General features: G+C 42.3%; 1 protein-coding gene and 1 long non-coding RNA gene across 24 annotated transcripts in view; one reads left to right on the forward strand and one right to left on the reverse strand.

The window, feature by feature from the left end:
* LOC142046591 (uncharacterized) overlaps positions 1-22,542 on the reverse strand; it is a 374,791-nt gene that overhangs the window by 249,576 nt on the left and 102,673 nt on the right. The gene's annotated exons all lie outside the window — the stretch shown is intronic.
* Positions 1-22,542, forward strand: part of AFDN (afadin, adherens junction formation factor) — a 155,800-nt gene that overhangs the window by 69,328 nt on the left and 63,930 nt on the right. For 15 of the 23 annotated variants that reach the window (XM_032781188.2, XM_032781234.2, XM_032781148.2 and 12 more), the window contains 7 exons: positions 5,707-5,768; positions 7,285-7,490; positions 10,753-10,773; positions 11,524-11,669; positions 16,892-16,986; positions 21,598-21,863; positions 22,361-22,504. In XM_032781188.2, coding sequence (XP_032637079.2) covers positions 5,707-5,768; positions 7,285-7,490; positions 10,753-10,773; positions 11,524-11,669; positions 16,892-16,986; positions 21,598-21,863; positions 22,361-22,504 — 940 coding nt within the window. The remainder of the gene's footprint in view (positions 1-5,706; positions 5,769-7,284; positions 7,491-10,752; positions 10,774-11,523; positions 11,670-16,891; positions 16,987-21,597; positions 21,864-22,360; positions 22,505-22,542) is intronic. The other 8 variants (XM_032781131.2, XM_032781218.2, XM_032781172.2 and 5 more) reach the window with 1 other exon arrangement.

The following is a 22,542-nucleotide window of genomic DNA, read 5'->3' on the forward strand; positions in this document are numbered from 1 at the left end:
GGGCCGGCAGGGGTATATATCACCCGCCATCGCGGCGCCACTCTAGGGGGCGGCCTGCCGGCCCGCTGGAGTTGCTAGGGTAAAAGTTCTCCGACGAACATGCATGCGCGGCACGTACACCTACTGGAATGAATATGAGCAACACATCTCGAAGAACAACAGTTACAAAGGTGAGTAACCGTGTTTTCCGCATGGTGTCACTGGGGACCATCATCTCGTCCTTGGATCCCGGAGATTTGTACGCTGCTCTCGACCTGAAGGACACTTATTTTCACATCTCTATTTACTCTCCCCACAGATGGTACCTACGCTTCACGGTACGCGACCAACATTTTCAGTTCACAGTCCTGCCATTCGGCCTCTCCACCACCCCGCGCGTCTTCACGAAGTGCATGGCAGTGGTCACCGCCTTCCTCCATCATCAGAACATTCGGGTCTTTCCCTATCTCGACGACTGGCTTATTCGCGGGACCTCCAAGGCCCAAGTTTCCAGGCATGTTGCCATCTTCAGGAACCTATTCCAGTCTTTGGGCCTGATGATCAATGTGGACAAATCCACTCTAGACCCCACTCAAAGAATAGAGTTCATTGGGGCAATTCTAGACTCCACGCTGGCAACTGCCTGCCTTCCACTGCCCCGATTTCAGACAATAGTCGCGGCTGTCAAGAACCTGCAGGCGTTCCCAATGACCTCGGCACGCACCTGCCTCAGCCTCCTCAGCCACATGGCTGCGTGCACGTTTGTGACCAAACATGCCAAACTCCGCATGCGCCCCCTTCAAGGTTGGCTTGCCTCTATATATCGCCCAAGCAGAGATTCCATAGATCTGGTCATCACCATTCCCCAGGGCGTTTTGAGCTCCCTCAACTGGTGGCTCAATCCTTCCCTGGTGTGCGCGGGCATGCTGTTCCATCCGAGGCAGCCCACGGCATCTCTGACGACAGACGCATCTTCCCTTGGCTGGGGTGCACATCTGGGCGATCGTCGCACACAAGGTCTCTGGTCGGCCGGGGAGCTGGTGTTGCATATCAACGTCTGGGAGCTGCGGGCAGTTCGCCTCGCCTGCCAGGCCTTCCGACATCATCTGCAGGGCTGTTGTGTTCGAGTGCTCACGAACAATACAACAGCAATGCATTATATAAACAAGCAAGGAGGGTCTCGATCTCCCCACCTTTGTCAGGAGGTGATCCTACTGTGGGACTTTGTATAGCCCACTGCATCGACCTCAGCCTCCTTCCTTCCGGGGGTCCGGAACACGCTGGCAGACCACCTTAGCAGGTCCTTCCTGACCCACGAGTGGTTGCTCCACCCGGACGTGGTTTACTGCATCTTCCGAAAGTGGGGCTTTCCCCACATGGACCTCTTCACTTCCCGCAGCAACCGGACGTGTCAGAGGTTCTGCTCCTTCCGGGGTCTCGCCCCGGGTTCGATATCTGACGCCTTCCTGATCTCCTGGGCGAACCATCTCCTGTACACCTTTCCCCCCTTCCGATGGTGCACAGGGTGCTAGTCAAACTTCGCACAGACAGGGCGCGACTGATTCTGATCGCCCCTGCTTGGCCCCGGCAGCACTGGTACACCACGTTGCTGGACCACTCCGTGGCCAACCCAATCTCCCTGCCCCGCCATCAGGATCTAATCTCTCAGGACCACGGCAGGCTTCTCCACCCGGACCTGCAGTCCCTCCACCTGACAGTGTGGCTCCTCCATGGCTAATCCCCTTGGAATTACGCTGCTCGGCCCAAGTGCAGGAGGTGCTCCTGGGCAGCAGGAAACCCTCTCCCAGATCAACTTACTTAGCTAAGTGGAAGCGGTTTTCCTGCTGGTGTCAAGCACAGGATGTTGCTCCTACGGAGGTTTCCATCCCTTCTATCTTGGAATACCTCTGGCATCTCAAGCAGCAAGGCCTTGCAATTTCATCTCTGCGAGTACACTTAGCAGTGATCTCCACGTTCCACCCTGGAGAGGGAGGTTCCTCGGACTTCTCCCACCCTGTCGTATCCAGGTTCCTTAAAGGCCTGGAGCGCCTTTTTCCCCTCGTTCAACGTCCCGCCCCCTCATGGGACCTCAATTTAGTGCTCTCGAGGCTCATGTCTCCGCCCTTCGAACCACTGGCAACTTGCTCGCTCTTATATTTATCCTGGAAGACAGCCTTCCTTGTAGCCATTACATCGGCTCGGCGAGTATCGGAGCTTCGAGCCCTCATGGTGGACCCTCCATACATGGTGTTCCACAAGGACAAGGTGCAGCTGCGCCCGCATCCAGCATTCCTCCCTAAGGTGGTCTCTGCCTTCCGTATTAATCAGGACATATTTCTCCCGGTGTTCTTTCCCAAACCACATACATCCCATAGGGAGCAGCAACTGCACTCACTCGACGTCCATAGAGCGCTCGCCTTCTACATTGAGCGTACAAGGCCCTTCCGCAAAACGCCCCAGCTTTTTGTGGCAGTGGCAGACCGCATGAAAGGTCAGGCAGTCTCTTCCCAGCGCATCTCTTCGTGGATAACAGCCTGTATCCGAGCGCGCTATGATTTGGCCTGCGCCTCCCCAGGCCGTGTCACCGCTCATTCGACCAGGGCCCAGGCCTCCTCGGCCGCCTTCCTAGCTCGAGTACCCACTCAAGAGATATGTCGAGCAGCTACATGGTCTTCGGTGCACACCTTTACTTCCCATTACGCCCTGGTCCAGCAATCCAGAGATGATGCAGCCTTTGGCTTGACAGTTCTGCAGTCAGCAGTTTCTCACTCCAACCCCACCGCCTAGGTAAGGCTTGGGATTCACCTAATTGGAATGGATATGAGCAAGCACTTGAAGAAGAAAAGACGGTTACTCATCGTTGTAACTGCTGTTCTTCGAGATGTGTTGCTCATATCCATTCCAAGACCCACCCTCCTTCCCCACTGTCGGAGTAGCCGGCAAGAAGGAACTGAGGAGCGGACGGGTCGGCAGGGGTATATATTCGGTGCCATAACGGCGCCATGCCAGGGGACGCCCAGCCGACCCGCCGGGTGTTGCTAGGGTAGAAAATTCTTCCGATGAACGTGCACGTGGCACGCGCACACCTAATTGGAATGGATATGAGCAACACATCTTGAAGAACAAGTTACAACGCTGAGTAACCGTCTTTTTCCTTGTTAGCAATGAGCATGATACATGCCTCTATATTGTCCTGGGAAAGCTCATATCCTATCTGCCAGTCCTTTCCTAGGTGAACCCATCAAGTTATGTACAAGCCAGGCATAGAAGATTCCTGATGGAAAGTATAGTGAGACCCCAGTCTGATCCTAGCCTTTCAGATAACCCTCCACCTCCAGTGCGTCAGGCAGAGCCACCAAGAAGCATCCCTCCGAGCACAGTATTCTCCAACTTTGGGGATAATCAGACCAGTGCTAAAGACTGTTCCAAAAAAGTTTCCTCCTGGAATTCTGTGTTAAGCTCTCAATGCCTGATGGGGTGAAAACATTGTCACGGGTGGTTTTGAATACATGTCATCAGTCACCCTCCCCCCCTTTCCATGAAAGCAGCAGCAATTTGTTTCTCACCAGACGCCAGGGCAATTAGAGGAGCACAGCAAGGTGCGCTGCTCATCAAAGAGACTTTGAAAATCAGTTTCATGACTGACCAGGCTTCAGTGTGACTGTTGTGTGTGTGTGTTTCTCCTTGATGCAAACCTGCCTCCTTGGTTGAGTTTAATTCCCTGTAAGCCAGCCACCCTCCCAGCTTCAAAATAAAGTAGCTATTGTTTTGAAACCATGCATTCTTTATTTATTTTTAAATTGATAATGAACAAAGTAGCCCAGGTGGCATGGGGGAGGAGGGAAGGACAAGGCCACATTGCTTATTGTAGCCACACTAAAAATCAAACTGTTTGAATGACAGCCTTCTGTTGCTTGGGCCATTTTCTGGAGTGGAGTGGTTGGGTGCCTGGAGACTCCCCACCGCGTTCTTGGGCATCTGGGTGAGGAGGCTGTGGAACATGGGGAGGAGGGGAGGCGGTTATACAGTGGATGCAGTGGGGGTCTGTTCTCTTGTTGGCTTTCCTGCAGCTCCAACACATGCTTCATCATGTCCATTTGCTCCCCCATTAGCCTCAGGATTGTGTCCTGCCTCCACTCTTCACACTCACTTAATTCTTTCCTGGCCTCTGCCACTGAATGCCTCCATGCATTAAACTGTGCCCTATCAGTTTTGGAGGACTGCATGAGCTCGGAAAACATGTAATCGAGTGCATTTTTTTCTCCTAATCTGTGATAACCTCAGAGATGAAGATGATACGGGGACTATAGAAACATTCTGCGCTCTACTATTCTAGGGGGACTACATTGTCACCTGTGCTGCTGAGTTCGCCATGCTGACCAAACAGGAAATGAAATTCAAAAGTACCCAGGGCTTTTCCTGTGTACCTGGCTAGTACATCGGAGTTCAATGCGTTCTCCAGAGCGGTCACAATGGAGCACTCTGGGATAGCTCCCAGAGGCCACTACCATTGATTTGCGTCCGCACTACCCCAAATTTGACTTAGCGAAGTCAATTTTAGTGCTACTCCCCTCACCGGGGAGGAGTACAGATGTCGATTTTAAGAGCCCTTTAGGTTGACAGAATGGGATTGGTTGTATGTACACATTCATTTTTAAATCGACCTAACGTGGCTAAATTTTACCTAACCTCGTAGTGTAGACCAGGCCTTAAAATCAGTAATAAAATCGGTTCTGCTTTGAAAAGTGGCTATGTGTAAAAATGTCAGTGTCTCTTACTTAATGGACTTGTTTTCCATAAGCATGCAAAATCCCATATGTTTGCTTTAGTAATTCTTTACTACTGTTAGCCCTTCAGAGAGCCAGCACTGGTCTGAGCAAGTAAGCTGGGTTCTCTTCTGTCTTATGTATCATTAACAGAAGCATGTACCGAGTTCTAAACAGTTAAACCTATGTGAACCATCAGAGACAAAGGTGTAACACAATTGTCACTGAGAGCATGAGAGAATATTTTAATATGATGCATAAGAAGAAAAGTACTTAGCTTGACTTTCAGATCCTAGATTAAATTTGTAAGGCTGACAGTTAAAAAAGCCAGTTGAATTGCGAACTTGACATAAATGATAAAGAAATAGTTAAGGTAGTAAACACTGAACCCCATAATGCCAACTTTGGAGTCACTTCGCAGGATAGCACTGTAATTTAAGTTAGATGAAGGTTAAGGGGAACTTGATCCATCACTCTTAGAAATAAGAAATGGAGTCCCAAGCTACTTCTAAAATAGCTGGTGTAGTTGCTTCGTAACAGCTCGTTTAGTAAATCTTTACAACTAGGCTAGCTCTTTAGGCTGAGTTTGATTAACTTTTTCTCCATGTATCCCTGAGTTGTTTTTTTTAATAGTGATATTTGAGTCTTGTCAATGGCAGGTGGCAGACTGACTTGATCATTATAGCATACAGTGAAAAGGAGGACATTCATTAATAATATATGCCACAATTCAGATTTATTGTGATCTGTTGTCTTGCAAGCAAGTACAGCGTGTGAATTTAAAAGGGGTGGGGGGAAGCAGTTGAATAAAAGGAAGGCATATTTTCAGTATACACTTTTTTGGAAAATGTTGTATAGACGTTCAAAAACAAAGCCCTTGGAGAAGAACACATGATTTGATAGTTGAATTAACTTTATCTATGTGAATTGGGTTTTTTGAATATCTACCCTCTTCCTTTAGGTCTCAGGACATGGTTGGGCCAGAACTGATATTACCTGCAAGCATTAAATTCAAGGAAAGTTGTGAGTATTTAATAAAGTTTTAACTGCAGTTTAAAATAAAATATTAAATATGACAAGGTTAAAAAGTGACTTTTTTTGTTAAAGTCAAACACTTCAAAAACTTAAAAGGAAACTTATCAGTAAAGTTTAGAAATCACTTAAAAAGAGGTATTTATTTTACCAATATGGCTGGCTTGGTGGAGAGGGGAGAAAAATTATTCAAGGACTAGATGGGTCCCTATGTAGTTTATTGCAACCACATTGGAATTCCCTGTCTCCAAAATAAATTAAATTAGAACCCGAGGTCTTAATAGAAAAGAGAGATCAGATTGAAACCATCCTGCTTATGAAAAGTTCCACATATACTGGCTTGTAAGTTAATAATAAACTAGATCTTAGTCAAAAGGCCAGTTGAGTTAATATTCCATAAAGGATAATCAAGTAAAACGTTGTCTTTGATGATAGGTTTGTTACTGTCAAAAATATTATAGACTCTTGGCTATGCCACATTATTATGGATTTTTAAAAACTTCCAGTTGTATAAGAAAATTTCAGGCCAGTAGTTGAAACCTCACAGCACTGTAAACTGTCATGTAAGAGAGCTTTTGGAAGGGCACAGTGAAAAGAAAACTTATATTTTATTTTATTTTTATTAAAGAACAGTACTGTCGCTGGAGTAGTTGACTTGATACAGTGGAACCTCAGAGTTATGAACACTTTGGGAATGGAGGTTGTTTGTAACTCTGAAATGTCTAATATCAAGGGGTAGCTCTGTTAGTTTGTATACACAAAAACAACAACGAGTCCCGTGTCACCTTAAAGACTAACAGATTTATTTGGGCATATGCTTTTGTGGGTGTAAAAACCCACATTTTTGTTTTTGTGCCTCTGAAGAAATGGGTTGTTTTTTCTTACCCACGAAAGCTTATGCCCAAATAAATCTGTTGGCCTTTAAGGTGCCACCAGACTCGTCTGTAATTCTGAAAAAAATGTTATGGTGGTTCTTTCAAAAGTTTACAACTGAATATTGACTTAATACAACTTTGAAACTTTACAATCCGTAAGAAAAATGCTGCTTTTAACCATCTTAATCTAAATGAAACAAGTGCAGACAGTTTCCTTACCTTGTCGAATCTTTTTTAAACTTTCCCTGCTTTTTTTAGTAGTTTGTTTAACAGAGTACTGTACTGTAAATTGTTGGATTTTTTTTATCTCAACTGATTGCATGCTTCCAGTTCCAAATGAGGTATGTGGTTGACGGATCAGTTCATAACTTTAGTGTTCATAACTCTGAGGTTCTACTGTACATAAATGGGAAATAACGTAGAGCTGTTTCCTCCTACATAAAGTCTCTTAGCTTATATCTGGATGATTTGTTGTCCTACTTCAGGAGTTGCAGTGCACAGTTTAGACAGTTAGAAACATATGAGCTAAATAAAACAAAAAAAAGAGGAAACTCACCACCTTATTTCATTGAATTACGAAGTTTTATTTTATTCTTCCAATCCTTGGGTGACTTTTTTGTCTGTTTCCACAGCTGAAGATGCCTTCTTATCTGCCATTATTAATTATACCAACAGCTCGACAGTTCATTTTAAATTATCACCTACTTATGTTTTGTACATGACATGTCGGTATGTATTGTCAAACCAGTACAGACCTGACATCAGTCCTACTGAGCGTACTCACAAAGTCATTGCAATAGTCAACAAGATGGTGAGCATGATGGAAGGAGTTATACAGGTGAGTTTTGATCTGCAGAGACAAGTCAAAGGAATTTAAAATATATACATAATTTTCTTCAGAAAAGTCTTTTTTTCCCCGCACTTTAAGGTTTCACTCAAAAGGTTGCTAAGCATCAGCCTGTAATGTATTTATTTCTCTTGTAAATATTTTTTTTCTTATGAAATAGTAAATTACATTCCCTCAGGAGAAATTTATGGCTTTGATGAAGAACTATATGAGGAGAGTAAAGGTGATTTTTTTCCACCTCCACATTGGTGTCCCATTCCCCATAGCAAAAAAACAACCAGACAAAAAACCCACCACACCCCAAATAGTTCTAAAATCAGTCTTTCTGTTAATTATTTTTGATCCTCAACCAATTCTGATGTGACTTGTAATTGCTTTTTTAGTAATGCCTTGTAAATACAGGGATTGAGTGTTGTAATACTTAGCTTAAAAAAGGAATGTAATTATTGAACTTTGGTCCGGTTCTTCTTACTACGTACACACAAAGATATTACAGCATTTAGTATTTTTTTATTTTTTTCTCAAATATACTGATTTGATACCGACACATCTTGCACAAAGAGATTTAAGATATCAGGGTAAAAGTTTTAGTATATAATATGAAGCCTGATCCTGCATTCCTTGCACATATAAAAATCCCATTGAGGGCTATGGCATTTTTGCTTTTACAGTTAATGCAGGATTATATCCACAGTCTTGACTTTGAAATCTAGAAAGGAATATCTTGTACTGTCTCTTCACTGTTGTTAAAATATGCTTCTACGTATTTAATTTTACCATAATATCCTGAGAAAGTAGTTATTATATTTCATGTTATTACTAATAGCCCTAACTCATCATTTGTAGATTTTTCTCAGCGGGAGCATTAAAATCCATATTCTTTATAATACATAAAACACAAGATTACATAAGTGTTTTCTTAAAAATTATCAATAAATGAATTATTGTTATACTTAAATTTGTGTATTATGGTTTACATATTTCATTGGTGCCTAGAGGCTCAGGCCCCGATTGTGCTAGGCATTGTACAAACATAACAAAGAGACATAATCCCTGCCCCAAAAGAGCTTGCAATCTTAAATGTACAACTATAAAAAACAGATGGATAAAACAAATAGATGGATCATAATGAAACTGCTGGTCAGCATGAAAAACTGGTCACAGCAAACCAACTGTTAAACTTTTCGTAGGCATTACAGTGAAGAAGAGTTTTAAGAAGGGAGGAGAACAACGAGGTGGCTTTGCAGATAGTTACAAAATGCTCCTCCCATGCATAAGGTGGCATTGGAGAAAGTGCAGTAGTGTTTGTAAGAATTGTTATAAAAGGGAAATCAGGACTTAACATTTGAAGAAAGTGGACAGAGACTGATGTCTCAAAGCAATAAGGGATAATAAATGGGGGATTTATAGACCCTGAGAAGCCCTAAAAGTGAAGACAATTAGTTTGAGTTTGATGTGGTGATGTAGGGGTAGCAAATTGAGGAATCAAAGAGTGATGATGATTGAAGTGCTGAGCCAGGAAAATTGTTTTCATCAGAATTTTGAATGGATGTAGGTGGACAAAGAGTGAATTCATCTTGGCCATAGAGGGGAATGTAGCAGCAGAAACGGTAGAAATAAGGAGACCGTAGATAAGAGACTTAGCTGTATGAATGGAGAGGAAAGGCTTGATTTTTATACACATTATCCAGAATGAAGTGGCAGGCTTTAGATATGGTCTAGATGTGAACATCTACGGAGAGGCCTGAGTCAAAGATGATGTCCAGGTTTGGGCATGAGTGACAGGGAAGATGGTAGTATTTTCCACAGTGACTGAGAGAGGAGGAGCAGGGGGGGAGGGTTTGAGGGGCAAAAATGAAGAGCTCTGTTTTGGCCATGTTCAGTTTAAGTTGATGGCTAGACATGAGGAGTCAGAGAGCTGGTGATACTTTAGTTTTGGTGGAAGGAGGCAAGTCAGGAGTAGGGAGGTAGATCTGAGACACATCAGCGTAGAGATGGTAGTTGAAATTATGAATGAGATCACTCTGAGAGAGGCCTGAAGGGAGAAGAGGGAATCAAGGACTGAGCCCTTTGTAAACCACCCCTCTCCCCACCACAGAAGAGGGAGGATGAGGATAATCCTCTGAACGAGTAATTACAGAGGTCGGAAAAGAACCAGGAAAGGACAGTCATGGTAGCCAAGTGGAGGACAGCATTTCAGGAGGAGCATGGTTAAGGAGAATAAAGACAGAGTATGCTAATTCTGAGCTTTGAGCAGAAAAAGTTCATTGGAGACTTTGAGAGCCATTGGTGGAAGCTGGTTTTGGAGGAATATACATGATGCAGCTGGAGGAGAGACAGTCTAGACAGTATTTGTACAGTGAGTGGGGCAAGAGAAGTAGATGGGATGAGATCACTGGAGACAAATGGAGAAACTAGAGGAGGAAAGCACACAAACATCTGTGCCAGGGACTGGGAAAAGGAGATACTGGTCAAAATTCGGTTTTTTGCCTGTAAGAATTTATATAGCGACTTGAGACTGCTAGTGTAATTCCCAAAAGCTACTCTTAAATATTTTGTCAAGAATTTTCAGAATCTTTGGTGTTAGAAATGATAAACAGTACAAAATCTTTATTATTTCATGTGATGGGGAGTACTTTTATGAAAAAGTCAAGTAATGACGTAAAATCTATATTGGAATAGCAGAAGGCAAAATATAGTTAGTGTAGGTTTCATGTTGTAGAACTTTGTAAGTTTAGTGCAATATTTTATTTGACTCAGTATTTTTTGTTGTGTTAAAAAAAAAAAAAAAAACCCTCAAACCATTGTTTTAAATTGAAAATCATGTATTAATCTGTTCCCCACTTTGTATTTTATTTTTTAGTTTTTCCTTATGTCCCTGTTTGTGTTTGTACATTGTCTTCATTTCAGTAGTGTGGGCAAGCTCTCTGGAATTAGCATTCATGCTGCTACAGAGAGACTTGGCAGATGCTCTGCAGGAAGTCTGTGTTGCACTGACTCTGAAACAGCTTGTGGTTCAAGGGCATTCCTTGAACTAATTGGCACTTTGGTTCTTTGCTGTCATATTACTGGGCCTACCTAAAATATAAGTGGTCTCAGTTGTGTCACAGCCACTGATGAAATATATTTAGGTGTATCTGTGAACATAAGTGTTATACCTTCATATTTAGTGTCTGATTTCTAAAACTACCATGATTGTTCACAAGTTTCTTTCTTCTATTCTGTTTGATTTCCTTCGTCCGTTTTTCTCCAGGAGGTAGACCAGGTTGATCAGGTAGGATATACTGCTGGGAACTGATCCTAGCTATGTTGGCTTAGCTCAGTTTCTCATGCTGCTTCCATGTCAAAATACAATACTCAAAACAGCTGGACTGAACAGTTCATAACACTCATTCAGCAACTGGAACATGCAGTACTAAAATTCTTTTTGACTGTGCAACCTTTATCGGCATTCCATAATTTCTGCTTAACGCACTTAAGTGTGGATATGAAATGACCAAAGTTCTTTTTCTTCCCTTTATTTCTTTTTTTTGTGTGTGTGGTTCCTATTCTTTGGATCTCATCTGAGGTTGCCTAGCCTGGCATTTGTGGTCGGGAGATGGTGAGATAGATCAGTACTCGATACTGAGCTGCCTGGTGTCAAAGCCAGTGAGTAGCAGTATCAGGGTGGCAGTGGGTAACAGCTAATATGTGCTTACGCGCACGCAGATTACCAGATAATGCATTCAGCTAATCTTTTAGCATTGCATAACTAGATGTTAATGCCATTATTCCATCGATTTCACTAATGGCAACTGGACAGAATTTTGTACATACTGTATATATTTAAAATGTAACTTATTTGTTGGAAGAATTGCAGTATTATCATTTGTTATATATAGAAAAATATTTTGCAAATATCTGGTATCTGAGGTATGTTTGAAATGGGAAATGTACTGGTCTATCTTTGGAGCTCTTAATCTAATCATTTCTGATCAGAAAGGACCTGCCCTATATTGTTTGCTACTTCTCTTTTTACTTACAGAAGCAGAAGAATATTGCTGGGGCACTTGCCTTTTGGATGGCAAATGCATCTGAATTGCTCAACTTCATTAAGCAAGACCGTGACCTTAGCCGAATTACTTTAGATGCGCAAGATGTTCTGGCACATTTGGTTCAAATGGCTTTCAAGTAAGGGCATCAGAATTTTGTTTCTTTTGTATATTTGCCATATGGAAGTATTAGGCTTTATTTCTATACTTTTGAAAAGTGCTGTGCACTTTTTCTAAGGTCTAGATGTCATGATTCTTTAGCTGTATTGAAACCAGTTAAGGAAATGCATAGGGAGTGGACAAGAAGTTAGTTATTTTATGAGCTGGATCATTTGGGCTGTAGTGAGAATGTAAATTGCATCACTTTCTTGTGTTCCTTGCTAAGCAAATTCTACAGAAATCCTGTCCTGAGTGGTTAGGTGCTAACTCTATTTGTTTAAATCGATATATGTATCTTTTTATAATCGTGTACGACAGCTTGCCAAATTTTTGCACATCTGATCATGAAAATGTTGAAATGCTAATCAAAGTTGCTATTAACTACATATTTGTTTTTGACATTTTGGTCAGCATCTGCAACCATATAGCTTAATCCTCAGGTTGGTTGTGGATTAATCAGTAGCAGCTACGCATTGTATTAGCCCATAATAATGGCTGGAGCTATTTCATTCCATAATTTCCTGTACTATGTATTTTGGTTTGATCCTCCTCCAAAGCTCTTCATTGGTGGATTTTTGTCTTCCCCCTTTATGGCCATCTGATGTCTAAGATAGTTGCTCAAATAACCTGGGAGTGTAGATAAGGTCTGAATGAGTTTTCAAGTTTTAACACCAAATAGTAAGAGATTTCGCAACAGCATTAAATATTCAAAGTTTAGTTTGGAGGGAAAGGTTTCTTTTTCTTAAGATTGGCTTTAGGGTTAGGAAGGCATGTCTGGCAGATCAGGTGGTGATGTACCACATTATTTTAAGGGAGAGAAGCCTGGGGCTAGAGAATGAGCATATTTGTATTCAGTTGTGGAGCATGACCTTATCTGTGGGGTTCTAAACTTTGCCATTACCTACTATATTCTCTGATTTGTGGGCAAAGACATCAGACCCATGAAAATGGATCCATGCAGAACATTATTTTCAGATAGCAGTTACTACAGGTAAGTAATTATGCCTGGAATAGCAACTTATAACAATCAACTGTGTGGATTGATATTAAACATAAGTTGCTTAGTGGTTGTTCAGTCAAGCTAGAATTTCTTCTAGATCAGTGTTTTGCATTACTGGCTCAAAATGCTTGTATACAAATCTTCCAAGTCACTTTCTGTTGTCTTCATACATTAGCTTGCATATTGTACAATTTTTTTATGACTGAGAAAGAATGACCTTCCCCCCCTCCCCTCCCGGGTACGCCTACGCTACAGGATTATTCCAATTTTACATAAACCGGTTTTGTAAAACAGATTGTATAAAGTCGAGTGCACGCAGCCACACAAAGCACAATAATTCGGTGGTGTGCGTCCATGTACCGAGGCTAGCATCGATTTCTGGAGCATTGCACTGTGGGTAGCTATCCCATAGTTCCCGCAGTCTTCCGCAGTCTCCCCCCGCCCATTGGAATTCTGGGTTGAGATCCCAATGCATGATGGTGCAAAAACAGTGTCGCGGGTGATTCTGGGTAAATGTCGTCACTCATTCCTTCCTCCGTGAAAGCAACGGCAGACAATCATTTCGCGCCCTTTTTCCCTGGATTGCCCTGGCAGACGCCATAGCATGGCAACCATGGAGCCCGTTTTTGCCTTTTGTCACTGTCACTGTATGTGTACTGGATGCCGCTGACAGAGGCGGTACTGCAGCGCTATACAGCAGCATTCATTTGCCTTTGCAAGGTAGCAGAGACGGTTACCAGTCGTTCTGTACGTCTGCTGTGCCATTGTAAATTGGCGATGAGATGACGGTTATCAGTCGTTCTGTACGTCTGCTGCTGTCATGGGTGCTCCTGGCTGACCTTCGCTGAGGTCAGCGGGGGCGCAAAGACAAAAATGGGAATGACCCCCGGGTCATTCCCTCTTTATTTGTATCTAAAAATAGAGTCAGTCCTGCCTAGAATATGGGGCAAGTGTACTAGAGAACCAGTGAGCAGAGAACCAGAGAGCACAGCCGCTCCGTGTCAGATCCCGCAGAAATGATGAGCTGCATGCCATTCTAGGGGGGTGCCCCTGCAACAACCCCACCCGTTGCTTCCCTCCTCCCCCAACCCTTCTGGGCTACCGTTGCAGTGTCCCCCCATTTGTGTGATGAAGTAATAAAGAATGCAGGAATAAGAAACACTGACTTTTTAGTGAGATAAAATGAGGGGGAGGCAGCTGCTCCAGCAGGACATTGCTAGCCAGATCCTGCTGCTATGATAGTCCAGGCAGTACAGAATCTTTTCTTTAGACATGAAAGGGGGGGGCTGATGGAGCTCAGCCCCAGTTGCTATGATGAGGACGTTTACCAGCCGTTCTGTACCATCTGCGGGAATGACGGGAGTCATTCCTATTTTTACCAGGCGCCCCGGCCGACCTCACTGAGGCCAGCCAGGAGCACTCACGGGGATGACATGAGGAGTTTTTTTCTGTTTTTTTTTTTTTTTCCCGGCTACCAGTCCTATTGCACTGTACCGTCTGCCACCGGGGAAGGGAGGGAGAGGATGCTGCTGTTCAGTGCCCAGCACCGTGTCTACCAGCAGCATGCAGTAGACATACGGTGACATTGAAAAAAGTCAAGAAATGATTTTTTTTCCCTTTTCTTTCACGGGGGGGGAGGGGGAGTAAATTGACGAGATATACCCTGAACCACCCCGGACAATGTGTTTGACCCTACAGGCATTGGAGCTCAGCCAAGAATGCAAATGCTTTTCGGAGACTGCGGGACTGTGGGATAGCTGGAGTCCTCAGTCCCCCTCCCTTCCTCCATGATCCATTTGACTCTTTGGCTTTCCATTACGCTTGTCACACAGTACTGTGCTGTGGACTCTGTGTCATAGCCTGGAGATTTTTTTCAAATGCTTTGGCATTTCATCTTCTGTAACAGAGCTCTGATAGAACAGATTTGTCTCCCCATACAGCGATCAGATCCAGTATCTCCTGTACCGTCCATGCCGGAGCTCTCTTTGGATTTGGGACTGCATCGCCACCCGTGCTGATCAGAGCTCCATGCTGGGCAAACAGGAAATGCAATTCAAAAGTTCGTGAGGCTTTTCCTGTCTACGTGGCCAATACATCCGAGTTCAGATTGCTTTCCAGAGCGATCACAGTGGTGCACTGTGGGATACCGCCCGGAGGCCAATACTGTCGATTTGCGGCCACACTAACCCTAATCCGATATGGCAATACCGATTTCAGCGCTACTCCTCTTGTCGGGGAGGAGTACAGAAACCCGTTTAAAGAGCCCTTTATATCGATATAAAGGGCCTTGTTGCATGGACGGGTGCAGCGTTAAATCGGTTTAATGCTGCTAAAATCGGTATAAACGCGTAGTGTAGACCAGGCTCCTGTAGCTTAATTGATTCTAACTCCAACAGTTATTCGCTATCTTTTTGGATATATTTATCCTCCCATTGTAACATCTAAGCTTCCAGGAGACTAGGACTAACTTCATATAACTTGAATATTTTCTTTTTCATTTTTGACACATGAATACAGTGGTGTAGTCGAGAGTAAATGCAGGTGAACAGAATTTACCCACTTCTGATATGGGGAGTGTGGAGTTTAGTTTAGTTTATCCACGTTTTACCACTATACAACTTTATGAAATATTAGCAACATAAAAAATTGTCTGCTCTTAAAGTGTTAATTCAGTGGTATCATCAAAAAGTGTACCAGAACGTATTGAAATTATTTTGGAGTGAAATTTTTAAAAATCAGGTACTTACCATTATTAGAAATGTTTTAAGATGGAACAAGAAGATAGGGATGTCGTACTTTATTTAAGGAAGCCATAAAATATCATTCCATAAAGACTGAGGAAAATATTACAGCTCGATTCCAATCGAATAGTTGGGTTTGAATTTTAGCATTCCGCAACACACACAAATTATGTTATGAAGGAAAAACTCTCTGGCTGAAACACCAGGTTTAGGGAAAAAAAATTCATTAATATAAAAGTGAAAGAATTTTAAAAATCAAGTGTACTTTTCTCTTCGTTTCTCCAAGGTGAGTGAAATGCAAAGAATAAACAATATAAAAAGCTACACAATATCAGGTTCTCATATGCTAGCTCAGTGCTAGAATTTTTGGATTGTAAATACTTAGACATTGTTCTTTTACAATACTTTCACTGGAATTTTTAAAAAATGGTCTAAATTTTTATGTAAGGTTATTTTCACAGAACTTAAATCATGGACTGATTTTAGCCTGACAAAAACTCCTTTTAATTAAATTCATTCATGACATTCACATACGTGAGTATTTGAAAGTTTCAGTCTCAGATGTCCAAAGAATCTCCTGTTTCTTAATGCTTGCTGAATTATTAGTTGCATGTTTCTAGAAAATTTGTGTTAGATTTTGGTCACACTGCATCATTTCAAGGAGTATTATTTTGGTTCAGATATAGTTATAAGCATAAGACTGAGTTAGACATTTTATAATTTTTATAGCAGGTTGCCTATACTTTTTTACTTTGGAAGTATGAAAAATAAGATTACGTAATTAACATGTACATTCTGCAGAAATGTTTTACTTTTTAAAAATGTTAGATAAAAATTAGCAGAAATGACCATACAGAGGATAAAACTTTCAGTTGTATTAACTTTTACATACAAAATGAAATATAGACACAAAAGGGAATAAAAATATGAGACGATAGAAAGAAACTGAAGAAGCGGGGGGAGGAAGTGAGACGAAGGCACAGGAAGGAGTCATAAGCTAATCTACAGTTCATTCTACTGTTTCTATCCTTTATATCACTAGCAGTGCAGCCATATCAGTATACCATTCCTCAGTCATTGGACTGGATTTTTATTTCCACTGAAGAACTTCTTTTTTAGTCACTATCAGGGTTCTGTACAGCTATTGCTTCTTAGAAGAATCACAGTTCCTTATGGTACCTACTAACCTCAGAATGTGTACTTCTTTAAGTACAAATGTCCGATGACATAAAAAAGTGAATTTTACTCTTGAGCTCCTTCCAGAATTGCATTATATTGGGGCAACTCCACAGAGATTAACGAAATTGGCACCTGTTTCCTAACAATGTCAGTGTTTATTGCTAGTAATAGCTCCAGATTTAAATATATACTGGACCCCCATATGAATTATTTCAGATAAGATTCCATGTAAGTAATGCAAAATTTCTTTTATTGGATAATCAGATCTGTGTTCTTTTTCAGATATTTGGTTCACTGTCTTCAGTCAGAGCTTAACAATTACATGCCAGCATTCCTTGATGATCCAGATGAAAATAATCCTCAGAGGCCTAAAATAGGTTAGACTTGCTTGGTCGTTTTGTCTTGCTATTAAATCAATAGTCTATAGCAGGGGTGGGCAAACTTTTTGACCTGAGGGCCACATCTGGATATGGAAATTGTATGACGGACTATGAATGCTTACGGTTCCCGGCCAGTGGAAGCTGCAGGGGTGGCACTTGGAGTAGGAGCAGTGTGCCGAGCCCCCTGGCTGCCCCTACACTGCCTTTGTGCTTCCAGGAGCCACGCAGAGCCGTGGAACGTGTTTAGCAGGGCAAGCCCCGGACCTTGCTCCCCATCAGGAGCCAGATTAAAACGTCTGAAGGGCCGGCTATGGCCCCCGGGCTGTAGTTTGCCGACACCTGGTCTATAGCCACTGTTAATGGATTGAGTTGGTCTATTTTACCACTGATGTGAAATTTACATGTTCTCACACCTTAGTTGTGTTTAAATCCACTCTATAGGGAATAGACTAGATTCTTTGGGATGGAATTTACATGAAAAATACTCTTTAAAATAAAGGTAAACTCACATTAGATAATGTCTCAGGAAGAACACTTGAAATGTTTGGTTAATCAGTGTTGTAGATAAAGAAATTAGCTTTTGGAAAGTGAGGAGTATATCCATGTAATAGAATTCCAGATAATTAGCATTTACTGGTATGTCTTCCACTGGCAAAAATGTTAAATAATATACTGAGGTTTGAACAAAAATATTTACGTTCTTCTAAATTAAATATAAAGTTTAGATCTTTTGGATAAGAAGGTTGAACGTTATTCTGAAATTAGAACATTTTTCTGTGTTGAGGAATTTAAAAAAATAGACAAATATTGATTAAAAAGCAGTTTTTCACCTAGCAGTTTCTGTATTTCCTTTACTGTTGTCTCAGATATTTGGCCTGAATAAGGGTTTGTCATTGGCCAGCTTCCTCTTTTGCATGATCCTGAAGTACAATCAGTTGCTATGGTGATGGGTGCCATATAAAAACCCTAGATAGTTTTTTCATTTGACATTACAAAATTACAAAACAACAAGAAATTTCATTGTTTTAGCTGGGATCAAGTAGGGGTGTAGGAAGGAGGACTACGCAAAAAAAAAAGCTTTTATTTAAAAAAAATTTACAAACTACCAAATGTGAAGAAAAATGAGAAACTAGGGAAAGGCTTTGTTTAGTGCATATTAAAGCTTCAAGTGTGGAAAGCCCTTCTTTACAATTTAAAAACTATTCAACCTTCATTTTGATCTTTGCTTATAACCTTTCGCTGGCAAATAACATCTCAGGAAAAATGTTTTTAGTCATCACAATTACAATATTGTATGCAAAGAAAAGGTACAATATTCTTCTTTGAGTGATTGCTCATATCCATTCCAGTTAGGTGTGCGCGCGCTGCGTGCACGTTCGTCGGAAGACTTTTTACCCTAGCAATACTCGACGGGTCGGCTGGGCGCCCCTGGAGTGGCGCCACTATGGCACCGGATATATACCCCAGCCGACCCGGACACCCTTCAGTTCCTTCTTACCGCCCATGTCGGTCGTTGGAACAGTGGAGTGCAGCTTAGCTGACCTCCACCTTCCCTAGCTACTCGTAGTTTCTCATTGTTATCGTATACATAGTTGTTGTTCATTCGATCTTCCAGAGGTGGGGTTTTCCCCTCGTAGACCTGTTTGCCTCTCGCACGAACAGGAAATGCCAAGCGTTCTGCTCCTTCCAGGGTCTTTCACCGGGATCGATCACGGACGCATTCCTCATGTCGTGGAGGCACCACCTGCTTTATGCATTCCCACTGTTCCTTCTGGTTCACAAGGTCCTAATAAAACTCCGCAGGGACAGAGCGCATCTAATTTTGATTGCGCCAGCATGGCCCAGACAACAGTGGTACACCACACTGCTCAACGTGTCCATGACCAGCCCAGTCACCCTGCCACTCCTTCCAGACCTCATAACACAGGACCACGGCAGTCTTCGCCACCCGGACCTTCAGGCCCTTCACCTCGCGGCATGGCGCCTGCATGGCTGAACAGATGGGAGTTACACTGTTCCACTCCGGTACAGCATGTTCTCCTAAGTAGCAGAAAGCCTTCCACTCAGTCAACTTACCTGGCCAAGTGGAAGCGTTTCTCTTGCTGGTGTTTTACGCGGAATGTCAATCCTTCTGAGGTCTCGATCCCCACTGTTTTGGACTACCTGTGGTCTCTTAAGCAGCAGGGCCTGGCGATATCTTCTCTGAGGGCGATATATCTTCTCGCTGAGGGTGCACTTGTGGCGGCATCTCCATGTTCACCTGGAGGAAAGTGGCCCACTCCCGATGTTTCCACCCCTTAGTACCTAGATTCATTAAGGCTGGTAGCACTCTACCCCCAGTACGCCGCCCTGCCCGCACCTGGGGACTCAACTTGTCTCGAGGAGAGCATATGCCAAGCCATTTAACCGTTGTGCGATTACTCACTGCCTGTACCTGTATGGTAAAGACAGTCTTCTATGGCATTACATCGGCCAGGAGGCGTCTCCGAACTTTTCGTGCTTACGTGACCCGCCGTAATACTGTTCTTTAACAAGGACAGGTACAGTTGCGACCTCATCCAGCATCTCCTCCTAAGTCAGTGATCGGCGCCTTCCATGCCACAGGACTCTTCCTTTCCGGTCTTTCTTCTGAGCCTACATTATCTCCGGCGGAGGCAGCAGTTACAATCTTAGATGTCCGTAGCACTCCGCTTTTATTTAAGTCGAGCAGACAAGCTTCCAGAAGTCCCCCGTGATTCGTGGGCAGATCGTGAGCGGAATGAACGATCTACCAGTCGCCTCCAGAGGATCTCCTCTTGGTAAACGGGTCGCATACGCAATACTATTGACCTCGTCACCATGTCTTGGCATTCACTGCGCATTTCTACCAGAGCCCAGTCATGCATCAGCCGCATTCCTGGCCACGTGCCGTCCAGGAGATATGTGGCAGCGACCTGGTCATTCGGTTCACACCTTTGGTTCGCACTTGCTCGTGGTCAACAGGTCTAGAGATATTTGCGCCGGTTGGCTTTAGCAGTTCTGCATTGCTTGCCACAGTCTCACGTCCGATCCCCTCGCGCTAGGTAACGCTTGGCGAACCACCATAACATGAAATCGGATATGAGCAATCACTCGAAGAAGAAAAGACGTGTACCTTACACTTTGTAAACTGTTATGTCTTCCAATTGTTCTTCAAGATGTGTTGCTCATATCCATTCCAAACCCACCCTCCTTCCCCACTGTCGGAGTAGCCGGCAAGAAGGAACTGAAGGGTGGCCGGGTCGGCTGGTGTATATATCTGGTGCCATAGCGGCACCACTCCAGGGAGCGCCCAGTGGACCCGCCGAGTGTTGCTAGGGTAAAAAGTCTTCCGACAAACATGCACGTGGCGCGCGCACACCTAACTGGAACGGATATGAGCAACACATCTCGAAGAACAACAGTTACAAAGGTGAGTAACTGTCTTTTCTGATCTGACTGAAATTGTAAATATATTCTCACATGGTGATCTGCACTGTGGAGCGAAAGGGTATGTTTACGTCTTTCTGAGATCTGAATTATATAAAGCTTAGTAGGTAATAATGGGAGTCTGCATTATACAGTCAGATGTGACTCTATTGCATTTTCCACATTAAAGTCTATCCTGGTATTCAGTGTGTTTAAGTACTAAGTATTTTCAAGTAATGTTATAGGTTTTAGCACTGAAACATTTAGGGGATGATATTTGTAAATCACATGACTTTTTTTTTTTTAATTTTTGAGCAAAGCTGAAAATAGTATGGCTGATTTATTTAATAAGAACTTCAAGTTCTAGTAATTTCATGTGTGTGTTTAAAAAAAAAATAACACAACTCCCCTGCCCCCAAACAACTCCCACCATCTTTGGGCATTAATGATGGTGTTTCTTCATCTGAAAAACTAAACGTGCTCTACAGACTATTAATAAACTTTCTTATCAAGAGATCTTTAGCACTGTTTTAGTTACCTGTTTGAGTTAAAGCTAGGAGGAGGAGTGCAAAGTTTCTATTTATAATGTAGTTGTAGAAAGATGGAACTAAAATAATAATAAAAACCACCTTAGACATTTGTGAGCAAGAGGACATTTTATGTAGTTTTAACTATTTTATGTTCTATATATTAATTTGGGCTTACAATACAATCCTTGTCTATATTCTGTTAGAAGTGGAAAAACCAATAATTATTTGCCTTTTGTCAAAAAGCATGCTATTTATCAGTAGTATGGAATAGCTTAAATGTGTTTTATGCATAGGAACTCTGACTTGTGAGAATTTTTTACTGTATTTATTTTGTGTTGAAATCTAAAGAGTATAATTAGTTGGTTTCTGTAATTGTATAGCTTAATAAAATGCTATGAAATTCAACTTTAATCACTTAGCTTTCTATTTTTAAAATAGATTTTTATCAGCTGATAAATTCTTGGATATATTAGGGAATAAACAAATATCAAGTGCATGGGTGCCATTCTGGAACAGTGTTCTAAATTGTCTTTCATAATTCATGTAATAGTATTCAATAGCAATATAAAATTCAATTTGGATGCCTGAACTGACGGTTTTGATAAACCCTAAATACTAATGTGTACAAATACATTCTTCTTTGTCTCTGTAGATGATGTCTTGCATACACTAACTGGAGCTATGTCCTTGTTGCGACGATGTAGAGTGAATGCTGCACTGACTATACAGCTCTTCTCCCAGCTCTTTCACTTTATCAACATGTGGCTTTTTAATAGATTGGTTACTGACCCAGATTCAGGATTGTGTTCGCATTACTGGGGAGCCATCATCCGTCAGCAGTTGGGCCATATAGAAGCCTGGGCAGAAAAACAGGGCCTAGAGCTGGCTGCTGATTGCCACCTAAGCAGGATAGTGCAGGTGAGTATTATTGTTCTTGGTTCTCAGTGAAACGTACTCCTCAAAGTTTTTTCAAATATTCAGCATGATTTAATTGTGCAAATGTATTCTAGAACCCTGGTTCAGTATGTAAAGTTGTAAAAGCCTCTCTGTATATTAGCGCAATCATTTACTGAAAATGAACTGAATATTTCCCCAAGAGAATCAAATCAGTTTCTTCCTAATACACTGACTTTGATTAGTTTGCATGGATATAGTAGCAGGAAAATTAATCTGTTACCTAATTTAGGGTTCCCTTGGTTCCTGAACTAAGAGGAAGAGTATTTGTGTTGCAGAAGAGAAGAGGGATTTTGAAAATTAAGTTTACATCACTTTTGCAGCAATTCTGGCTTCTTGCTGCATGGTGTCCTCTGCTCTGCCTTCTCTGTAAACGTAAAGAAACTGTGAAATAAATAAGAACTATGGTTATATTCCATTCTTAAATTATAATTAAGTCTCTGGTGGGGTTTTTTTTAAAGGCAACTACACTACTTACCATGGATAAATACTCACATGATGACATTCCAAATATTAACAGTACCTGCTTTAAGTTGAATTCTCTACAACTACAGGCATTATTGCAGAATTATCACTGTGCTCCAGATGAACCATTTATCCCAACAGTAAGTCATTTAATGCATTGTTCAACGTTTCTGGGGAA

The sequence above is a fragment of the Chelonoidis abingdonii genome, chromosome 3 (assembly GCF_003597395.2).
Source record: "Chelonoidis abingdonii isolate Lonesome George chromosome 3, CheloAbing_2.0, whole genome shotgun sequence".
Lineage (NCBI taxonomy): Eukaryota > Metazoa > Chordata > Testudines > Testudinidae > Chelonoidis > Chelonoidis abingdonii.